The sequence below is a fragment of the Aythya marila genome (assembly GCF_965140915.1).
Source record: "Aythya marila genome assembly, chromosome: 4".
NCBI classification, from domain to species: Eukaryota; Metazoa; Chordata; class Aves; order Anseriformes; family Anatidae; genus Aythya; species Aythya marila.
Window position 1 is genome coordinate 13,275,716 of NC_139045.1, and position 17,895 is coordinate 13,293,610.

Below are 17,895 nucleotides of genomic sequence, written 5' to 3' on the forward strand. Positions count from 1 at the left end.
GCACTGCCATCACAAATGGCATTTAGATCAGTAAATTAAAAAATCTTCGCCCTCAGGAGTAAAGGGAGAGGAAGGCAGAAGATACAATACTTTTGCTTAGTATCTGCATATGGGCTGTTGTGTTATACCAAGCATCCTCTTTTACACACCTGAGAGAGAGAAAATGACTTATTCTGAGTTTTCAGCCTTCGGTGGTGTTTATAGTTGGGACCGCAGATCTGCATTAAACGTTGCCAGAAATGACCTAGTCCAGAAGAGCCAGGTTTGTGTGAATTCAGCTCGTTTCAGAGCCCACTGGGCAGCAAAGAACCCCCCTGGTGCCTCCAGGCAAGCCAAGCACTGTGTGCTGACACAGATCTGTCCCTTCTCATCTCTCATCATGCGGCACAAGCAGCCCTGGTGCTAAATGCTCTGACCTGCCCAGCTGACACAGGGGGCAGACCCCACGAGCATCCCTGCCTTTGTTGCAGGAGCCGTGTTCTCGGTGAGATCAGACCAGGAATACATCGAGTGAGCTGCTCTTTCTGGCAGCTGCCATTTAAAGACGCCTCGAGCAAAAGCATCCCAAATCACATGGCAGGTGTATCCTCCTCTTCCTTATTGAATCTCACAGTGACCACCTTGGGGATTGGGTTAAATCTCAGATGGGAGGGTTATATCGCTTCTGGATGTATGACTGGCGTTAGCTCTGGACATTCCCATTACCTGAACAAAAGTGAGTCCTGTTTCGAATCCTTTATGGCCCAGCTTGTTTAGAAGTGGCATAAAAGCAGAAACACTTCGATGCAGCTGGTAGGCACACTGGTGTAAAGCTAGTGCAAGAAGACAAGCTGTGCCTACAGTCCCTCGCCCCACATGTACAGGAGATTAATGGATAAATGCGTTACCTGAAAGAAAGGATTGACTCATCTGACTATGAGTTATATTCAAGGTTGCTTAGTTAAGTGTTCATATAATGTTTTTTTACAGGAGACAGCTTTGTTTCCTTATTTCCAATCCCAACAGTTCATCAGTGTAGCCAAAACCATCAGGTGAGAGACAACAGTATTTTTTCCAGCTGCATGTGTTGAGGAGCCTCCCTGGCATGCAGCCCTCATGCAGTGCTGCCTCCTTACCATGTCCTGCGCTCAAAAGGCCAAGGGGCCTGCTAATGCCATGCGCCTCGGGGCGGGAGGGCTGGGGGGGAGCAGAAAAGAGGGGCAGGACAGCAGGCTGCTTTCTCCTGACCCTCTGCAATCGTAGAGCAGCGCCATCCTGGGACGTGGAGCCAGTGTACGAGCACCGCGGGAGGCAACTCTGGAGCTCTGGAGGTCCTTGGGTTTGGCCGGCTTTTGCTTTCTTTAGATATTCTGTTGGTGTGAGCTTTCAGAGGGCTTGCTGATAAGGCAAGGCAAGGCAGAGCAGAAGCCAGGTAATTATTTGCAGAGAAGAGGTTGTGCCCTGAACCTCGCCCGCCTTGCAAAGGCTGCCTCCACGGGGCCACCTCCGCCACCAGAGGAAGCAGGTGGTGGTCTCCCCTGCCCCAAAAGTGACAAAGGCATCGCTGTGAGAGCGGCTGGTTTGAGGAATTGGCTTTTTGATGGCTTGTTTGGGTTTGGGCCAGCAGATACTGGTGACAGCCAGGTAAGGCTAACAGTTTGACTAGCAGCCGAGCCAGGATGCGGGAAGCTGGGAAGGAATATTTGGAAGGCTTGAGACAGCCCTGGTGTGGCAGCAGGCTGGGGAAAAGGTGCTGGTCTGTTTTCTGTGCTCCTTCCCTTCCTCTTTGCCCTCTGATAGCCCTGTCCTGGCTAGCTGGAGTCACCCCATCAAAAACTTGCTTGTTCTTTGGAAGGTTTTGCTCTAATGGTTTAGCCCAAGAGGTAAAAAATAAATGTCCTTGAGTATTCCTGGGAATTGCCCTGGGGTGAGGTTTTGTGTCAGCTGCCTCTCCGGATCCCAGAGGAGTCTTAATGGGGCAAGGGCTTAATAGATTTGTGGTCAGCTAAAAGGAGGGGGGAGGCTTTGCTTTGTGGGCTGATGCCCGTGGTGGGAAACACGCTGGGTCTCAGCAGCCACCTGCCGAACTGTGATGACCCTAAAAAGCACAAGTCCAGGGGCTGCAACCGCAAGGGACAGACCTCAGCGGGAGGCTGGCTGCTGGCTGCGTGGTCAGAAATGGCTGCAAGGAGGGCAGGGAGGGCTGAAAAATAAAATTAAAAAAAGGTGTTTGCTTGGAAAAAAGGAGAGCAAGAGGAGAAGGCACATCTCCATGGTCCACTCTCGCTCCTGAGAGAAACACCGGCTGGGGCTGCGGTGCTCTTGCTCCTCACCTGCCAGGAGGTACAGGGAGGCTTTCGGGACCAGGAGCTGAAGTGAAACTTGCCCTCTTAGCAGTGAGAAACCGGTTCGTGGAGCAGAGCTCTCCGATGAGTGCCGGGAGCCTTCTGGAGAGGATGCACTTTCCATCCTTTCTCTTTAATTACGCTTTTTTCAATTTAAGACATGTTTCAAAGGACAAGCAAAAGGGATCCTAACACACAGTGGGAATTAAATGTGCTGTTTTATGTTAATCTTTTTTTTTTTTTTTTCTTTTTTCCTTCTTCATTTGGTACTTTTTGGAGAGTTCCCCCCCCCCCCCCCCCCCCCCCCCCCATTGTGTAGGCTGCCATCTTCCTGTGTTTATTTGTAGCAAGCATGTGGGCATAGCCTTGCTTACACTCGGAGCAACTGGGGAACCACCATAAATGTAGCTTATCTGCTTTCTGATCCATTTTCTTTTGCATCAGTTTGGATTTGTGCATCGTCAGTAACATCTGTGCTGCTTTAGTGGCCTACAGTTTTTGAGTCTAATTAGCTGGCTGCTTGTAATCAGGACTATTTCAACTGTTGTCATTCTGAATGTTCTTTTTTCCCTTTTTTTTATGCCACATTTGCCTGATTGACCTTTTTTTTGTTGTTGTTTTTTTTCTCTGTCTTTCTATCGGGCTGCTCCAGGAGCCATGGCTAATCATCTTATAACCAATGCTCTGCTTCGTCCTCATGGCACTAACAACCCTTATAATACATTGCTCGGGGAATCGGCGGTCTATAACAACCCTTCTGTCAGCATGTACAACGCACAAGGTGTGCTGGAGTTTCTCTCTAATTTTTCTAGTGAGAATTCCATTTTCTGTGGCTTCTTTTGGCCCATTTCTTTCTTTTTTTTTTTTTTCTTCCTTTTTTTTTTTTTTTCTCCCCACACACACGCTTTGTTTTTTTGGAACTGGGCACAAAAATGATCCCCCCCTTTCCTTTCATTTCAGTGCATTTTTCCATTTTCCTTAGGCTTTTTTTCCATGAGCGATCAAGTTCACTTTGAGAGACACTCATCAGTCCCACTCAAAACATTCATAGTAGTTTTTATTTTGATTTTTTTTTTTCAATCCCCGTGCTTTTGTATTGTTTTGGTCTTGTGTCTGTGTTTTGTCAGACGTATCCATTCTTCTCTTTGTTGTCAGCACATTTCCTCGTTAAACCATTCATTTCAGAAACAGGAACACCTTTGAAGGTAAGTGAAGCTAAAATGGCCTTTGACACCAAAGCTGCTCGTTCGAAATGGCAGAGAGAAATGCGGTCAGCAGCGCACCGGCGTGTCTGCCAGAGGTTACACGAGTAAAAATGCAAAACAAAGCAAAACCGCCCTTGATCTGTAGGAAAAAAAAAAAAAAATGACAGCTGAAGCGAGGAGTGGAGGTCGGCTCTAACAAGCAGAGCTTAGACATTGTAGGAAACGTTTTGCCGTTTGCATTAATACATTTTCTATATGTTATTAGGAAGTAAGAAGAAAGAAGGAATAGAAAAAGGTGTAGGGGAGACGAGGAGCTCTTGGCATACCCTCCTTGCAGCGATAACAAGGGAACAGGTAGAGTCAGTGGTACCTAGCTGAGGCTCCTGCTGGGAGATCAGCCTTTTGTCACCTATGTGGAGAGACTCCTCCAGCCGTGGGGACCGCTGGGGTTTGTAGGCAGATGTCCTGGTGCTGCTGTAGGGACAGGCAGATGTGCTTAACCAGGACCTGAGGGGCAGCTGGGGAGGATGGAGCTCTGCCAGCTCCTCTCTGTGACGGCTCTGCCACCTCCATTTGATCCAGGGGGGCTGGCTTGAGAGGTGGCCAGATCCTCACAGAGTAACGCTGCTTCCAAGCATGTCAGGTGTCCCCTCCCTGTGAAGGTGTCCCTTCCCAGTAAAGGATCCCTAAGGAAGGGAGAATGACGATGGTTATCCTACAAAGAGTAAAATCCCCGTTAAGCTGTATAGCAGAGTACTGTTCACAACAGGAATAGATATCAAACTGTAACACTAGGGTATTTTCATTCAAACCACAAGGAAGCACGTGTGTTTGCCCTTTTTGCTGTTCCTAAATTTCCTAAGCCATGCTAACTTTGTGCAATCAATTTGCTTTCACTAATGCTTTTTCTAAAAGGGACTACTGTTAAGCTTGAAATGCTCTGCGTTATAGGAACTTCTGTGTATCGCCAATGTCAGAACAAGCCTTGATATTCTGTATGTTTCCTTGCATGGTAATACTGAGATTTGAGGGACTTTCAAAACAGGTTGCAGCAGGTAATGGTGGGTCAACGTCTGGCTTAAGACAAGGCCTAATGTTCAAGTCTGGGTGCCTTGAGCGAACAAAAGTGTTTTGAGCAGAAATGTGACAAAAGGGTTTTACGTACATTTTAATAATCTTGTGTTCTAGCTGGTGAGACTGGATTCTGATACAATTGCCTGAGTTAACAACGTATTGTTCCACAAATAGTGTTATTGATTCGGAAGTGCTATTTGGTGCAACACAAGCAGATGGAAAAGAGAGAAACCTGCCTAGGCTACATCCGTAGGAGATTAAAGAAAGTGGGACCACTACTGATCCCATTTAAGCCGCAGGAGCTTTCCCATTGACTTTACCAGGCAGCAGAATGCAACCCATTGTGTTCAGGAAGCTGCAAGTTAATTAATGATCAAAGAAAGCGGTACAGCTATTGCTTTGCAAACTGGTTGTTGTCCTGGGACCAAGCATGCCATTAGAAAGTGTGAATATTAGCAGATCCCACAGGGGAAAAGAAGGTTAGCAAAAGCAGTTTGGGCTCTTTGGGATTAAAAACCCTGCAGCCTTGGCTAGGACTGGTGTGCAGTGAGGGCTCGCTAGCTCACGTCACTCTACTAACTCATCCCATGTCACCAAGGCTATGATTTTTGTGCACCTTCATCTGCCACTTCTGGTGCTGCCCATGGACAGAGGCAGGACACTGTAGAGAGGGTAAACCTGGGGTCTTACCTCTTCTGTCCATGCCACCCCCTCCCCAGTTACAGGCGTTAAAATACCCTCTCTGTTCAAGCCGAAGCTGCCACATCTGTGTTAGAGTCTCAGCAGGAGCATTGAAAAGAGGCTGGGGATGAGAACCCAAAAGGCCAAAGCCTGCTTACTGGTGGCAAAAGCAATTCCTTCAGTGGGACAGAGCATAGAAGAAGGAGGAGGTGGTAGGTGAGGAGCCTGGCACCCCGCAGCACGTGCACAGCGCCTGCTGCCATTTGCAGCTGATGGATATACGCTCGCTCGGTCTCTTGGATGCCTAAGTGTCTCCGAATGGCCTAACCGCTTCCAGGAGTGATAATTTTAAGAGAAGAAGGAAGTCACGTAACGAGCTCTGCTTAAATCACAGCGTGCCACAGACCAGAGCAAAGTGGGAAGCTAACAGTTAAACAATGGCTCTTCATCTTCATCTCTGGCTCTCTCTTTTTTTTTTTTTTTAATCCTTCCTTCTCGATAGCTTCATTTAGAGATGCCATTATTCGATCTACTATTTCTCTCACCTTTGTTTGCAAAGTCCATGTAGCTTTCCATGCGTTTTGGTTATAAAAGAACCGAAAAAAAAAAAAAAAAAAAAGCTTCCTTGCAAAAGTTTGTAACGTGCCAGCAGCCCCATGATGAGCAAAGTCGTACTCTTACAAAGCACTGTTGCAAAGGATGGACAGCAAAACATTTTAGCAAGGAAATGGATTTCAGTTTCAACTGCCAGGGGTTATTATAACTAACAGTAAGTAAAGCCATTCGTTTTAAGACTTTGGAAATGACACTGACAGTGCCTGTCTTTTCAAGCATGACTGTTGCGAGCTTTAGACTTTTCTTAAAATTTCCAGGGATTGTTTCTTGATTTGTGTTGCACGCTGGACATTTATAATGGCATTGGAAAAAAAGTTTTAAATGTGATTATTTTTTTTAATGAAATGTAGCCTATTGATATTGCGCGTAAAATAATTTTCTGTCTAAAATGTCAATATTTTTAACCTGAAATAAACCATGTAACAAATTCATGTATTCTGGGCAGTGAAAATTATTTCCGTTAACTCTCTTCTGCATATCATCAACTTGCTTTTTACTCATGTTTCTCCTACTGTCGCTGTAAGCTTACTTGTTTTTTCTTTCCTTTTCTTCATGCTGTCGTTTAGAGCCCTACAGAGAGACAAGTATGGGAGTAAAGCTAAACATTGCATATCAAATGTAATTTTTTTTAGTTCACTTTTATTGCATCACATATAGATGATGTAGTTAATAAAGGAAATTCATCTCACAGTTTTGAAATCAGAAGAATCTAGAGCTTATGAATATACATATGTATATGTACGTGTGTGCGTGTGTATGTGTGTGGGTATATATATGTATGTGCACATACATATATATAGAGAGAGATAAGATTAGATGGTGCCTTCTTTGTTTATTTCCCGTTTTTGTGGTATCATTTACCCAGCCTAGTTTTTCATTTAGCCGTGCGTACAATTCCTTTGAACTTCACCTTTTAATTTGCAAGGTCGTGGCATTTTTATACGGCGTGTTTCATCCCCGACCCCGCTCTGTTTTCACGTGCAATGCCTCCGTTTTATTTCCCCGCTGACCCCCCCGGCCTCCAGCTCTATGCATTGGCAGCAGAAGCGGCACTCGGTGCCTCAATGCATACAGTGCCCAGCCATCAGACGATCACTGTTCCCATCGCATACAGTCCTCCCCTAAAACGCTCACCCCTCATCTCTCCCTAAACATCATGGCTCGCTGGGGGAGCTTCCAACGTGAAAATAAGTGGCTTTGCTCTATGTCTGTGATGGCTAGCTAACATTTTTTTTTGCGTAGTTCCCTTGTTTTCTGGAAACACGGGACACAGCAGCACGCTCTAAGCTTCAGAAACCTAAACTCGGACACATTTGGGGCATTTCACTCAAAAGAGAACAAAATCCTGCAGTAGCATTTTCCAGCCGTTGACATACACAACTACTGCATCGCAGATATAGACTAAACCCTGTATTTTCAGAAGGTACCCATGCCATGTACCAAGCATGGTGTGAGCAACCGTTAACCCTAAATTGTTGGCTAAAGGCTCCTCTAATCAGCCGCTGCTTGCTGGGAGTTGCTTGTGATTTTCTTGGCAACGCCCAAAACCCTTAGCTGAAAGGTAGATACACGATTTCATGCACTCCTCGCTCTGGGAATGCCAATAATCCAAAAAAAGAAAGCAGGGCAGCTTAAACTGCCAGTGGCCCGAGTTTCTCCTCCCTTGCCCACTCGTCCCACGTTGCTTTCAAAGCATTTCTCCACCATCCCCTGCAGCGTGAGGGAGGCAGGAGTCAACCCCAGACTTCTGCTGGCAGTGTTGACGCAGGCAATTAGTGGGACAGAAGCGACCAGGCCCATTTGTTGCTAAAATCCAAAGGGCTCATCTGTGGCTGTCTGTGCATTAAATGCTCCTCATGCAAGCCAGGCAGCTGAATTTCACTGGGCTGCATTGTCCCACAGAGCAGGCAAGGCAGGAAGGTAGCGAGCCAGGCCTAGGGGCATCCCCAAGACCCTGTCACTCTGTGCAGGTCCCCCCGAGCCTGCCGTACCATGGCAGTGACGGTAGTTTATCTTCATTAAGCCCTCTGCTTTCACTGGGAAAGTAAAATAGAAGCTACTTCTAAAGGCTCTGCGAGACCCGGCAGCAGCTGTCTGCAGCGCTGATTACATTAGCAATGCCACCTGCCCAGTATCAACTAAGTTATTTTGGCCACAGCCTTGGAGCAGGAGAGGTAGGGCATTTAGCCTTATTCCCAAAAAGCTTCAGACAGGAAGCGCTCCGCGCCCCTGTCTTGCATGTCCGCACAAGCTAATCACCAAATCTTGCCTTTAGGGCCTATGCCTTTCCTCTGACGTGGAGAGAGGATTTATTTTTCACCTTCAAAGCAAGTAAGGATGCAGTCCTAAGTGAAGCCTGGGTAATGATTAGCCTTGTGCTGTGAATACATTTCCTCAGCTAGGATGAATTGCCACAGAGCGTGGAGCAAGGGCTGTTTGGACCAGCTCAGGCTCACGTATCCCTCAGCCCCCCCGAGACATTCAGAGCAAAGCCCCGAGCCTCTGGCAGCAGCCGTGCACCGTAGCCACGTAGGAGATGCTGGTGAGGAGAGGTTATTCCTTCCCACCAGCTCTTGCTGCATCAAGTTAAAACTCTTGGCAGCACTTTCCCAATTTTCGGTGGCCAGACCTTAAGTCGGCGAGGCGGAGCCGTGCCCTCTCGTTTTGGCCAAGGCGCTTCTCGCTGCTGAGCCTGGCCCGCCAGTTGCCTTCCCCCAGCAGCGTGGCAGCCTAGGAAAGGGGGTTTTGAGTGTGCACATCCCGCGTGAGTGTCCTCCTGTTTGTACAAGTCACCCTCTCTTGTGTAATGTTTTTCAGAGGGGCTTCTGAACAATGCCAGGGATACAAGTGTCACGGATACTCTACCACTGAATGGTAATCACGGCAACAGCTACAGCATCGCCAGCGGCGAGTACCTCAGCAACTGCGTGCAAATCCTTGACCGCGGGTACAACCACACCGAGAACGCCCTCGAGAAAAAGATCCTGAAGGAACTCACCTCCAACTACATCCCTTCCTACCTGAACAACCACGAGCGCTCCAGCGAGCAGAGCCGCAACCTGATGAACAAACTCGTCAACAGCGTGGGCGGCGGGAGCGAGGACGACGCCATCGTGCTGGACGACGCCACCTCCTTCACCCACGAGGAGAGCCTGGGCCTGGAGCTCATCCACGAGGAGTCGGACGCCCCGCTGCTGCCCCCCCGGGTGTACTCGGCAGACAACCACCAGCCCCACCTCTACAGCCGGCGGCGCATCCCGCAAGACAACAGCGAGAGCTTTTTCCCTTTGCTGACCAACGAGCACACGGACGACCTCCAGTCGCCCAACAGGGATTCTCTCTACACCAGCATGCCCACGCTGGCCGGCATGCCCATGACAGAGAGCGTCACCGCCAGCACCCAGACCGACCCCCCGCCAGCCAAAAGCGGTGATGCCGACGATGTTTACTACAAAAGCATGCCCAACCTAGGCTCCAGAAACCACGTCCATCAGCTACACACGTACTACCAGCTAGGTCGAGGCAGCAGCGACGGTTTTATAGTCCCGCCAAACAAAGAGGGAACTCCCCCGGACGGCAATGCAAAAGGACCCGCTCACTTGGTCACTAGTCTATAGAAGATTAAGCAAAAATTAAGCAAACAGACAACAAACAGCCCCTCCGTAACACTCGGTTTACTGTTCTGAGTTAATACAAGCAGTGGTAATATTGTGTGTACTCCTAAATCTTCATGCTGTTCTAAACAAAATGAAACTCTTGGACTTTTTTTACTGGAATTTTTAGGCCAGCCCGGAAAAAACAAAAAAAAAAAAACAAAAACAAAAACAAACAAAAAAAAACAAACAGGAACTGCTGCCCCCCCTCTTCCTCCCCATCCTTCCTCCCTTCAGACAGACTTCATTATGTTAATGAAAGAGATAGGACAGATAACGGCACACTTCGTGGCCTTCTCAAGTTATGCTGTGTTTGTTTAAACAATCCTTGATGCTGTGTTGCTCTTAATACCGAAGACCCGGTTTAAGAAAAAAAAAAAAAAAAAAAGGCAAAGAAAAAAAAAAAAAGGCCAAAAATGTGCATTTGAAACTAGTAAAGATGACGCATCTAGGTGGGAGTGCTGCACAAAACAAACGAGCTAGCAAAGCTGTTTATTACAAATCCAGATCACGTAATGGGTTTTGGTCACTCACAGCTGGGTTTGACCGCAGCACCCTTTGCTGCCGGAGCAAACCAAACAAAAATTAAATGAGACGGAAGGGAATCCTAGAATTATATGCTAAACGCATATTTTACGTTTTGCTGTATTAACTGATGATAAAAAACTAATGGCAGAAAAAAAAAGAGAATCGAACAATTTCTATGTAATGTACAGATACTAGCATTGCACATATAGTCTGCTTTCTGTTCCTCCAGAACTTGCGTCCCTGTTAATGTAGTGGAAAAAAAAAAATAAGAACTTTTCTGTTGTGCTGGTCTTGTAAGTTTGTCTACCAGTAGGAGCAAGGTTTTTCATAACTCCTATTTTTCTTTTCTTTCCTTTTGCCTCTTCCCCTGCCCCTCCCATCCCGGTAAAAAGTCTCACTGGGCAAAAAAATAAAAAATAAAAAAATACAAACACCACTTTCTAAGGACCATTTTTAGTAACGCGATAACAGTTTCTTTCCAGCCAAGGGAGTCTTTTATTTCCTTGCTGTCTCTCTCTTCGGCCGGCGTATTGCCGGCAGACCTTTTGCAGAATAGAGCAGGGCAAACTTGATGTTTACAGTGCACAACCGATCATAACAATAATCCTGCGAAGCATCTTTGGCAAGCAGCCCCTCACCCAGGCCATAGGCTCGCATCGAGAAGCCAAGAGGTTTTTGTAGTCGTAGCGGGGCTTCTGCATGAGACGGCGACTTCCCCGTAGGAGCTGAAGGGCCTTCACGGCTCTGCCCGGCCCCCAGTTTAGGCACTTGTACTGCAGTGGTTACGAAGAAAACTGATGGATGCGTAGTGATCTAAAAAGTACTTTTTGCAGTGATTTTTAAAGAAAAAGAAGTCTTCTGTTCGTTATTTCGCCTAACAGGAAAGTTATTTATTTGACAGGATTTTAAGTAACATAGGCTTTCCAGAGGTAAATTAGCAGCACAGAGAATAATTTCTTTTTTTTTTTTTTTTCTTTCCGCTTTTTTTTTTTTTTAATTTATGATCATTTTGTATGGTCTCAGCAGTTGAATGACCTCATTACTAATATTTGTTGTAAAAGTGAAGCTTGTTTGCCAACCAATAAACAACTGATCACAATTTAGAAGACACTGTATGTATGTACTGTACGGTTAATCGCTCCTCTCTGCTGTTCCTCCCTCCACTGCTGCCTCCAGTACGTTTCCTCTCCTGTAAGGCATGGGTGAGCAATGCCAAAGAAGGGAAGCCGAGCTGAGCAATTTAAGCACAAGCGTTACGCGGCTGCGGCTGACGAGAGACATCAGGCTAGCCAGACTTGTTTAGGGGCGAGAACAAAGCTGGCCCACGTTTCTCGCAGGTTACTCCAGGTCTGTTTTGTGCCTACTGTATATACCAGACGGTGACGTGCAGATGATTCGAGTATAGTATTTCATGTGTCGTACTTTTTTAATCATTGTAATTTCCTTTTTCTTTTTTTTTTTTTTTTAAATTTTTTATTTTTTAATTTTGATTCTTCTGAGATTAAAAACTGCTGGTAGCATGTCAAAGAGTAAAAACAAGTCCCCGTTAGGCCTCCTCAGTCTTTGTTTGCTGTCTCTTTATTTTCTTGCTCCGGGCGTTCCCCACAGAAGGCGCCATCGCCACCGCCAGCCACGTTGCCCTAGAGACCCCATCAGCCTTCCCATCCCATGGCCAAGGGCCCAGCCTGCCTTCGTATCCCCCAGGAGCAATCAGGTCTGTGCAAGGGTCTGTTTGGGGCCACCTGAGATGTTCCTGCAGCCAGCTGCTCACGCCAAAATGCCACGGGGCGGCAGTGAGGTCTATTCCTGACCAAGCTCTGCCTCCCAATGGGGTCTAGATTTTAGCGTTTCCCATCCTGACCTTGGGAATCCCCTGGTGTCGTAGTGTAAGAGTTGATGGACAGCCAGGTTGTGCCTCCCTGTTCGGTTTTACTTTTCGTGCCAGCAGGGACTGAGCTGGGAGGCGTGTGGCAGAGCCGTGCGTGCCATGCGAAGCGAGCGGTGCAGACCCTGTGGCCGTGCCCATCTGAGGCTGCAAAGCCTCGAAACACCTGACACACCTGTATTTCAGAAAAAGTTAAAAGGGCCCCTTTGTATCAGTCTCTTCTGCCCACTAGTATGAGTCTCCAAAATTCAGGTTTCCAGGTGGGATTCACATCATGCAGAGGGTGAGCTCCACTGCAGCAAATATTGCCACGATAAAATGGGAGGGGGGTGATCGGTGCAGTGTGGCTGAAACTATGCAAGAACAACCCAGTGATGGATTTGCTATGGGGTGACTCGTGTCCTGCCGAATATCTTTGTGGTTCTTTGGTTCTCCTCCCCCGTGTTTTTGATTTATCGCTGAACAGGCTTTTTTCCCCCCCTTTTCCATCCCTTCTCTCTTCAGCGTCTCCCCTCCGGCCTCCTTGCCTATTAGCGCTTTGATTGCAAAAACTGCTGCTTATTTTCAAGCTGATTATTTCCGTTCCCAGGCTGATCTGGCACCACAGGGTTCGCTGTTGGTGCTTCTTAGAGATTTGGTAACAGCTGAATCACAAAACAGGGGAAATAGACATCATTAATTACATTAAGCCAAAAATGTTTTAAAACTGTTGTTTGGTTCGGGGAGGGCGGGGAGCAGGATGGGGAGTATTTTCATCATTTTTTTTCCCTGTCAAAGCAGTCTCTTGTCATGTTAGATAGTTGATTATGGGCATGGTGAAGGTTTCTGCTCTTTGATCAATGGCTCAGTGGATGCAGGCGTTGTGTGGCTGGGATCATAGCAGTGTCGTCCGTGCAGACTGCAGCACATGAAGCTCAGCTCAAGCCCTTGGAGCCTAAACTCGGAGTGTGAGGGAGGCATTTATTCTAAGAAATGCTTCTAAGGCATTTCTTCATGGTGGGCAAAGGTGGAGAGACACGAGAGAACAGCACGTGGCACACACGACAGCCTGATGAAGTAGCTGTTACGGTATTATAGCCGTACCTATGCTTGGGGCATGCAACTTGGCAAGCTGGGTTGAAGTGTTTAGCCAGCCCTGTACAGGAGGGATCTGCTTTTTTAGAGCTTTGTTAAAAGAAAGGGAGGCAAAAAAATGCATGTAGAGATAGAATATTAAAACTTCATCATTCAGCTGTGGTAAGCATCCCATTTTCAATGAAAAACAGAGTAAAGGCAAAAAGGCAGTGCTTGGTCCTACAAAGCCATCCACCTGGTACATAGGCTGCGCTTTTTGGAAACATGGGACCACCTCTTGGAGATGCTGGTTGCTGGGCATGTACAGAGGGAGACTTTCCAGTGTCAGTCTGTAGCTTGTGGCATCCTTCCTTCATAAAGCCTTGCATGCCAGTGGGAAAGGGGAAGGGAGAAGCTCAAGGCTGTGAGGTGAGCACTGAGCCACACTTTGTGCATCGCATGCTCCTGGAAAGCCTCTTGGGATGTTTTGCAGGTGATGAATCCCTTTTCCCCCTGCTTTTTCTAACCTGCACAAACCCAGGGTTACTTTCCCAGTGCGTTCCCATCACAGAGCGCCCCGTAGCTACCTGGTGCACAAGCTTGCTGGACTATCGCGACGTTTCCCACCGCTCAAGGACACTTTGGCTCTGATGGGCACTGCTTCTGCAGGAACCACAGGAGACAAGCTGCATAAGACTGTAAAGATCTCCCTAAAACATGCGAAGGAGAGACGCAACGGGAAGCACACACCAAGACAGACTACAAGACTATGTAGGCTGGAAGTAGGGGGGGATCATCACAGCTTTGGCGACACCGTGTAGGCAATGCTGTTTACCACAGCGCTGCTCCTTTCCTCCTCTTGATTGCATTTAGCTCCCTGAAATCTGTGTTTGCTAACCAGCCTGCTCCCTTCCTCCTTGCCCCCAGACGACGAGCAGCAAGGTGCTCCCGAGGGATGGGGCAGAGGGAGGTGCTGAGCCATGGGAGGTCTTTGTGTTTGGCTACCCGTGTCCCTGTTGCTTCCATCCTGCTTCCTCACTGGGGCTCTTCTCTGGCTGGCCAGCCTCTCTGCCATACAACCCCACATGCTCTTGATCTTACGAGGTTATAAAGAGTACGGTACCCTGCAGACTTGCCTGGATAACAGGAATAAAAGGGTAGCTCATCTTATAAAAAGCTCTCTCAGGAAAGCCGAAGAGCACTAGCTTGGTCATCTGTCACACCCTGATCTCCTCCTTACACTTAAAAAGAGAAGTTCTTTATTTTTAGCTACCTGCTGCATGCAGCTAGACTCTATGCAAATTTTATTTAATGAATATTTCAGGGTTTAAATAGTCTGTGCTCATGAACACTACCACAGAAGTGTCATGTCGTCGCAGGTTCTCTGGTAACGCAGCCGGGAACATCCGAAGGAATGAAGCTGAAACCAGATAAAGTCAGCGATTAATGCTGCCGGGGAAGGCAGCAGTGGCCGCATTATCCGTGGGCATCCTTGGCAGGGACAAGAGCAGAGGCTACAGATGAGGAAATAGCAGAGGCTGTAGAAATAGCAGAGGCTATTTCTACATCAGCTATTGCTGACTTCTGCTGCTGGGTGTTGGCAGGACAGCAGCAGGGGGCTCACTGCTGGCTTGGAGGGGAGCTGGAAGAGCACCCGAAGGGGTACCCGCAGGAGGGCAGCAAGCCCTGGGGACACGTGGGTGTCTTCCCAGTTCAGGAGAGGTGATCTGTGCAATGCTGAGATGTTGAGACTAGTCAGGACAGCCACAGCTTGGAAATCTTACTTTTGCACACCAGAATAGCTTGCTACAGGTGGTTACTGCTCGTCATGTCTGGTTCTCCAGGTGGTGATAGTCTTCTCCCACACAATGCCAACAAAAAAAACTCAGCTTCTAACTAATTGCTGTCTTTTTTATTTCCTCCTCCCTTGCTTCTTTCCTTATGTTTCTACTCCTTAAATACTCTGTACACATGTAAAAACCCAAACTAAAACCTCAATAATAAAAAAATATATATATTGGTAAACCCAGAGCAGTTATTATGTGCTGGAAGCAAATGCTTGATATTCTCACAGTGCTGCTTAAACCCCCAAACAACAACTCCAGTGCACAAGCCGAGCTGCACGACCGACTCAGCTGGTGTGAGGGGAGAGCTGCCAGCAGCTTGCGGCCTCATGTTGCCTGGGGCCCGAATCCCAGACCTTTAAAAGGGATATTATGCCCAAAGACAAGAAGCATCCGCATTTTAATAGGCAAAAAGTCCCATTCTGGTGACAAGAGTGAATATAGCGAGAACCTACAGGTGTCTTTTCCTTTATTTCTTTTTTATTTCCTTTATTTTATTTTATTTTTGGCCTCAACGCGTTGAATATTTATGGCTTCCCCTTGGTGCCACGCGTGCCATCACTCACACTGGCTCCCCGTGACCGGAGGGGCAGCACACGCACCTCTGTGGTGCAGCAAAGCAGTGGTGCTTTGCTCTGAACTCCACGCACACAGATGACCCGGTGTCTTTGGCTGCCACTTGTAATCAGCTGCATGTACCCTTACGGCTTTAGAAAGGTTATTTCCAGCAGCAGGATGCTCCGTGGGTAAATTATGGCTATAATAAAGCTGTTTGCAACCTGTCTTCTCCCACTTCCCTCTCAGGCAGCTCACGCAGAGCTTAGTTCAGGTCCTTGTGGCAGGAAAGCTCCGTGCTCGAAGCACAAGCAAGCTCCTGTGCTTCAAAGGTTTGGTGTCCCACCTTGGAGGCACAAGCCTCCAGTAACCTCTGCTGATAAATGTTTTCGGGAGGGGTGAGTGGTCAACAGACTCGTTAGCCGGGCTGATTTTATGGGAGATAAAAGGGGGATTGAGGGCATGGCACTCAGGGAGCAGCACTACCCAGGTACACTGGGTGGCCAGGTGGAGCTGCAGCATTTCCAGCACAGCATGGCTGGGAACAGCAGGCTTATGTCTTGCAGCTGTCGGGCACCTGCACCAGCTCGCCCCTAGCCTCTTCTCCTTAAAAAATGAAAGTTTTATGGTTCACAGCCTTGTGAACCTTGCTGCTTTGGTGCAGGTGCCTTCATGGCCTTGCAGGCGCCTGTACTCTGCCTTTCGACAGCCTCCACCTGAGCAGGTTCCTCCTTCTTGCTTGTGTTGCTGCCATTCGTACGTACGGATAAAAGGATAGCATGGCATTACAGAGTGCTTCATATTCAATAGGTGGGATTTTCTAGTTTCTCCCCACGGTTACAATACGCACGCAGGCATTTTTAGCTGCTGGCAGTTTGCGCCACGATGCAAAGCAGCCCACCGAGCTAGCAGCAGCGTAAACAAGAGGAGAAAGGGCATCCCACTGCTAGGGAAAAAAAAAAGAGATGAGCAATGAGAAATGAAGAAATTCCCTTCTCTTCCAAAAACCCCGAAAGAGCAGCAAAAATAGTCACATTGAGGGATAAGCCTGAGCACTTTCTGGTGGTATTTCCAATGGCACCGTGCAGATCTGCTGCAACGGGGATGTTCTGGCCCTCGGGTGGGTGGGAGATGGGGTGAAATGATTTATGCTTAAGAAACAGCTCAGGGACAGCATTAATCCTTCTTGGATGTGTCTGGTATTTATTAACCACTCCCTGAATGTTATTATGAGAGTGTCTGCGTGTGTCCACTCCACCTCAAATAGCACAGATGTATCTGATATTAAAATAAAAACGTTTACTCTGCAGTTATCCCTACCGATTAAAAAGGGTGTGGACGGGAAACCCATGAGAAATGCTGTTTGTTCAGGCAAGCCCCGCTGGGTTGGTGCAAGCTCAGGGTTGCAGCTCAGCTCTGGGCTCCCCTTGCTGGAGCAGGGCCACCCCCAGGGAGCAGCGGGCACCTTGTTGTAGCCCTTCCTCCACTGAGCAGTGTCCCGTAAATATTGAGGGAAGCCTCACCGCCTTTTGGTTGGGTCAAAATGCTCTTCAAAAGTAGCAGGTGGCTGCATCGGGGAGGTCTGCATCCAGCTGGCCACCTGGCTGGCTGTGGAGCGTGGCTGGGTGCTGCTCGGGGGCTTTACCAGCTCTCTCCTTGTTCTCCACAGAAAGCAGCAGGACGCCCAAGCAGGAGCCGGTCTTCAGAAGAGTGACCATGGAGGACAGTGTCATCTAGCGCCCGGGGCACCCGCAAGCCTGCCCCAGCGAGCCCATGCTGCTGTGCTGCCTCAGCTCCTCTGTGCCTCGGTTTACCCATCCCTCAACGGGGATCACGCAGACGGGAGAGGCCCACGAACCAGTCTCCACAAACCCCTCGGCAAACACCCTCGTCCCCACGGAGAAACCAGCCCGGCTGAGATCGCTGCTGCCCTGTGCCTGGCAGTGCCCCGGGAAGCACGCTTGTTGGTTGGCCACTTCTTTTAAGCAGAATGAGCAAAATAATAATAATAATAATCTTTTGTAGTAACAAAGGAGGCCTTTCTGCTCCAGATGTTGGCTTCTTGACTTGAAAACGCTTACAGACAGCTGAGCGTGCTTGCCCCCCCTGGTGAACCCCGCTACGTGCTCACCTACTGGGCTACATAAAGGTGACCCTGCTGCAGCTAGGGCCCTATTGTAAATACAGGGAGGGTCAAAAAGGGAAGGAAAAAAAGAAAAAAAAAGGGATGAAGAAACAGCCCTCACACCAGAGGAAGGTGAACTTGCCAGCAGAGTGCTCTCAAGCTGTCACTTGTACATAGGGACCGGCACGTATGTCTAGCAGCAGCTCTGCTCAGCAAAAGCTTCCAGGGAATGCTGCTTGGATTTCGCTGTCATGTGTAAATAGAGATTTTTTTTTTTTTTTTTGGAAAAAAAATAAGCCTTAGTTTCTCGAAGATAACGATTCTCCATCAGCTCGGCTGTGAATGGATATATG

General features: G+C 48.0%; 1 protein-coding gene across 6 annotated transcripts in view; it reads left to right on the forward strand.

Moving 5' to 3' along the window:
- Window positions 1-17,204, forward strand: part of ADGRL3 (adhesion G protein-coupled receptor L3) — a 509,447-nt gene extending 492,243 nt beyond the window's left edge. For 4 of the 6 annotated variants that reach the window (XM_082759662.1, XM_082759663.1, XM_082759664.1 and 1 more), the window contains one exon: window positions 8,717-11,316. In XM_082759662.1, coding sequence (XP_082615788.1) covers window positions 8,717-9,516 — 800 coding nt within the window. In that variant the 3' untranslated portion in view covers window positions 9,517-11,316. Of the gene's footprint in view, window positions 1-2,976; window positions 3,106-6,465; window positions 6,484-8,716; window positions 11,317-17,086 lie in introns of those variants that run through there. The other 2 variants (XM_082759667.1, XM_082759666.1) reach the window with 2 other exon arrangements.
- The last annotated feature ends 691 nt before the right edge of the window (window positions 17,205-17,895 follow it).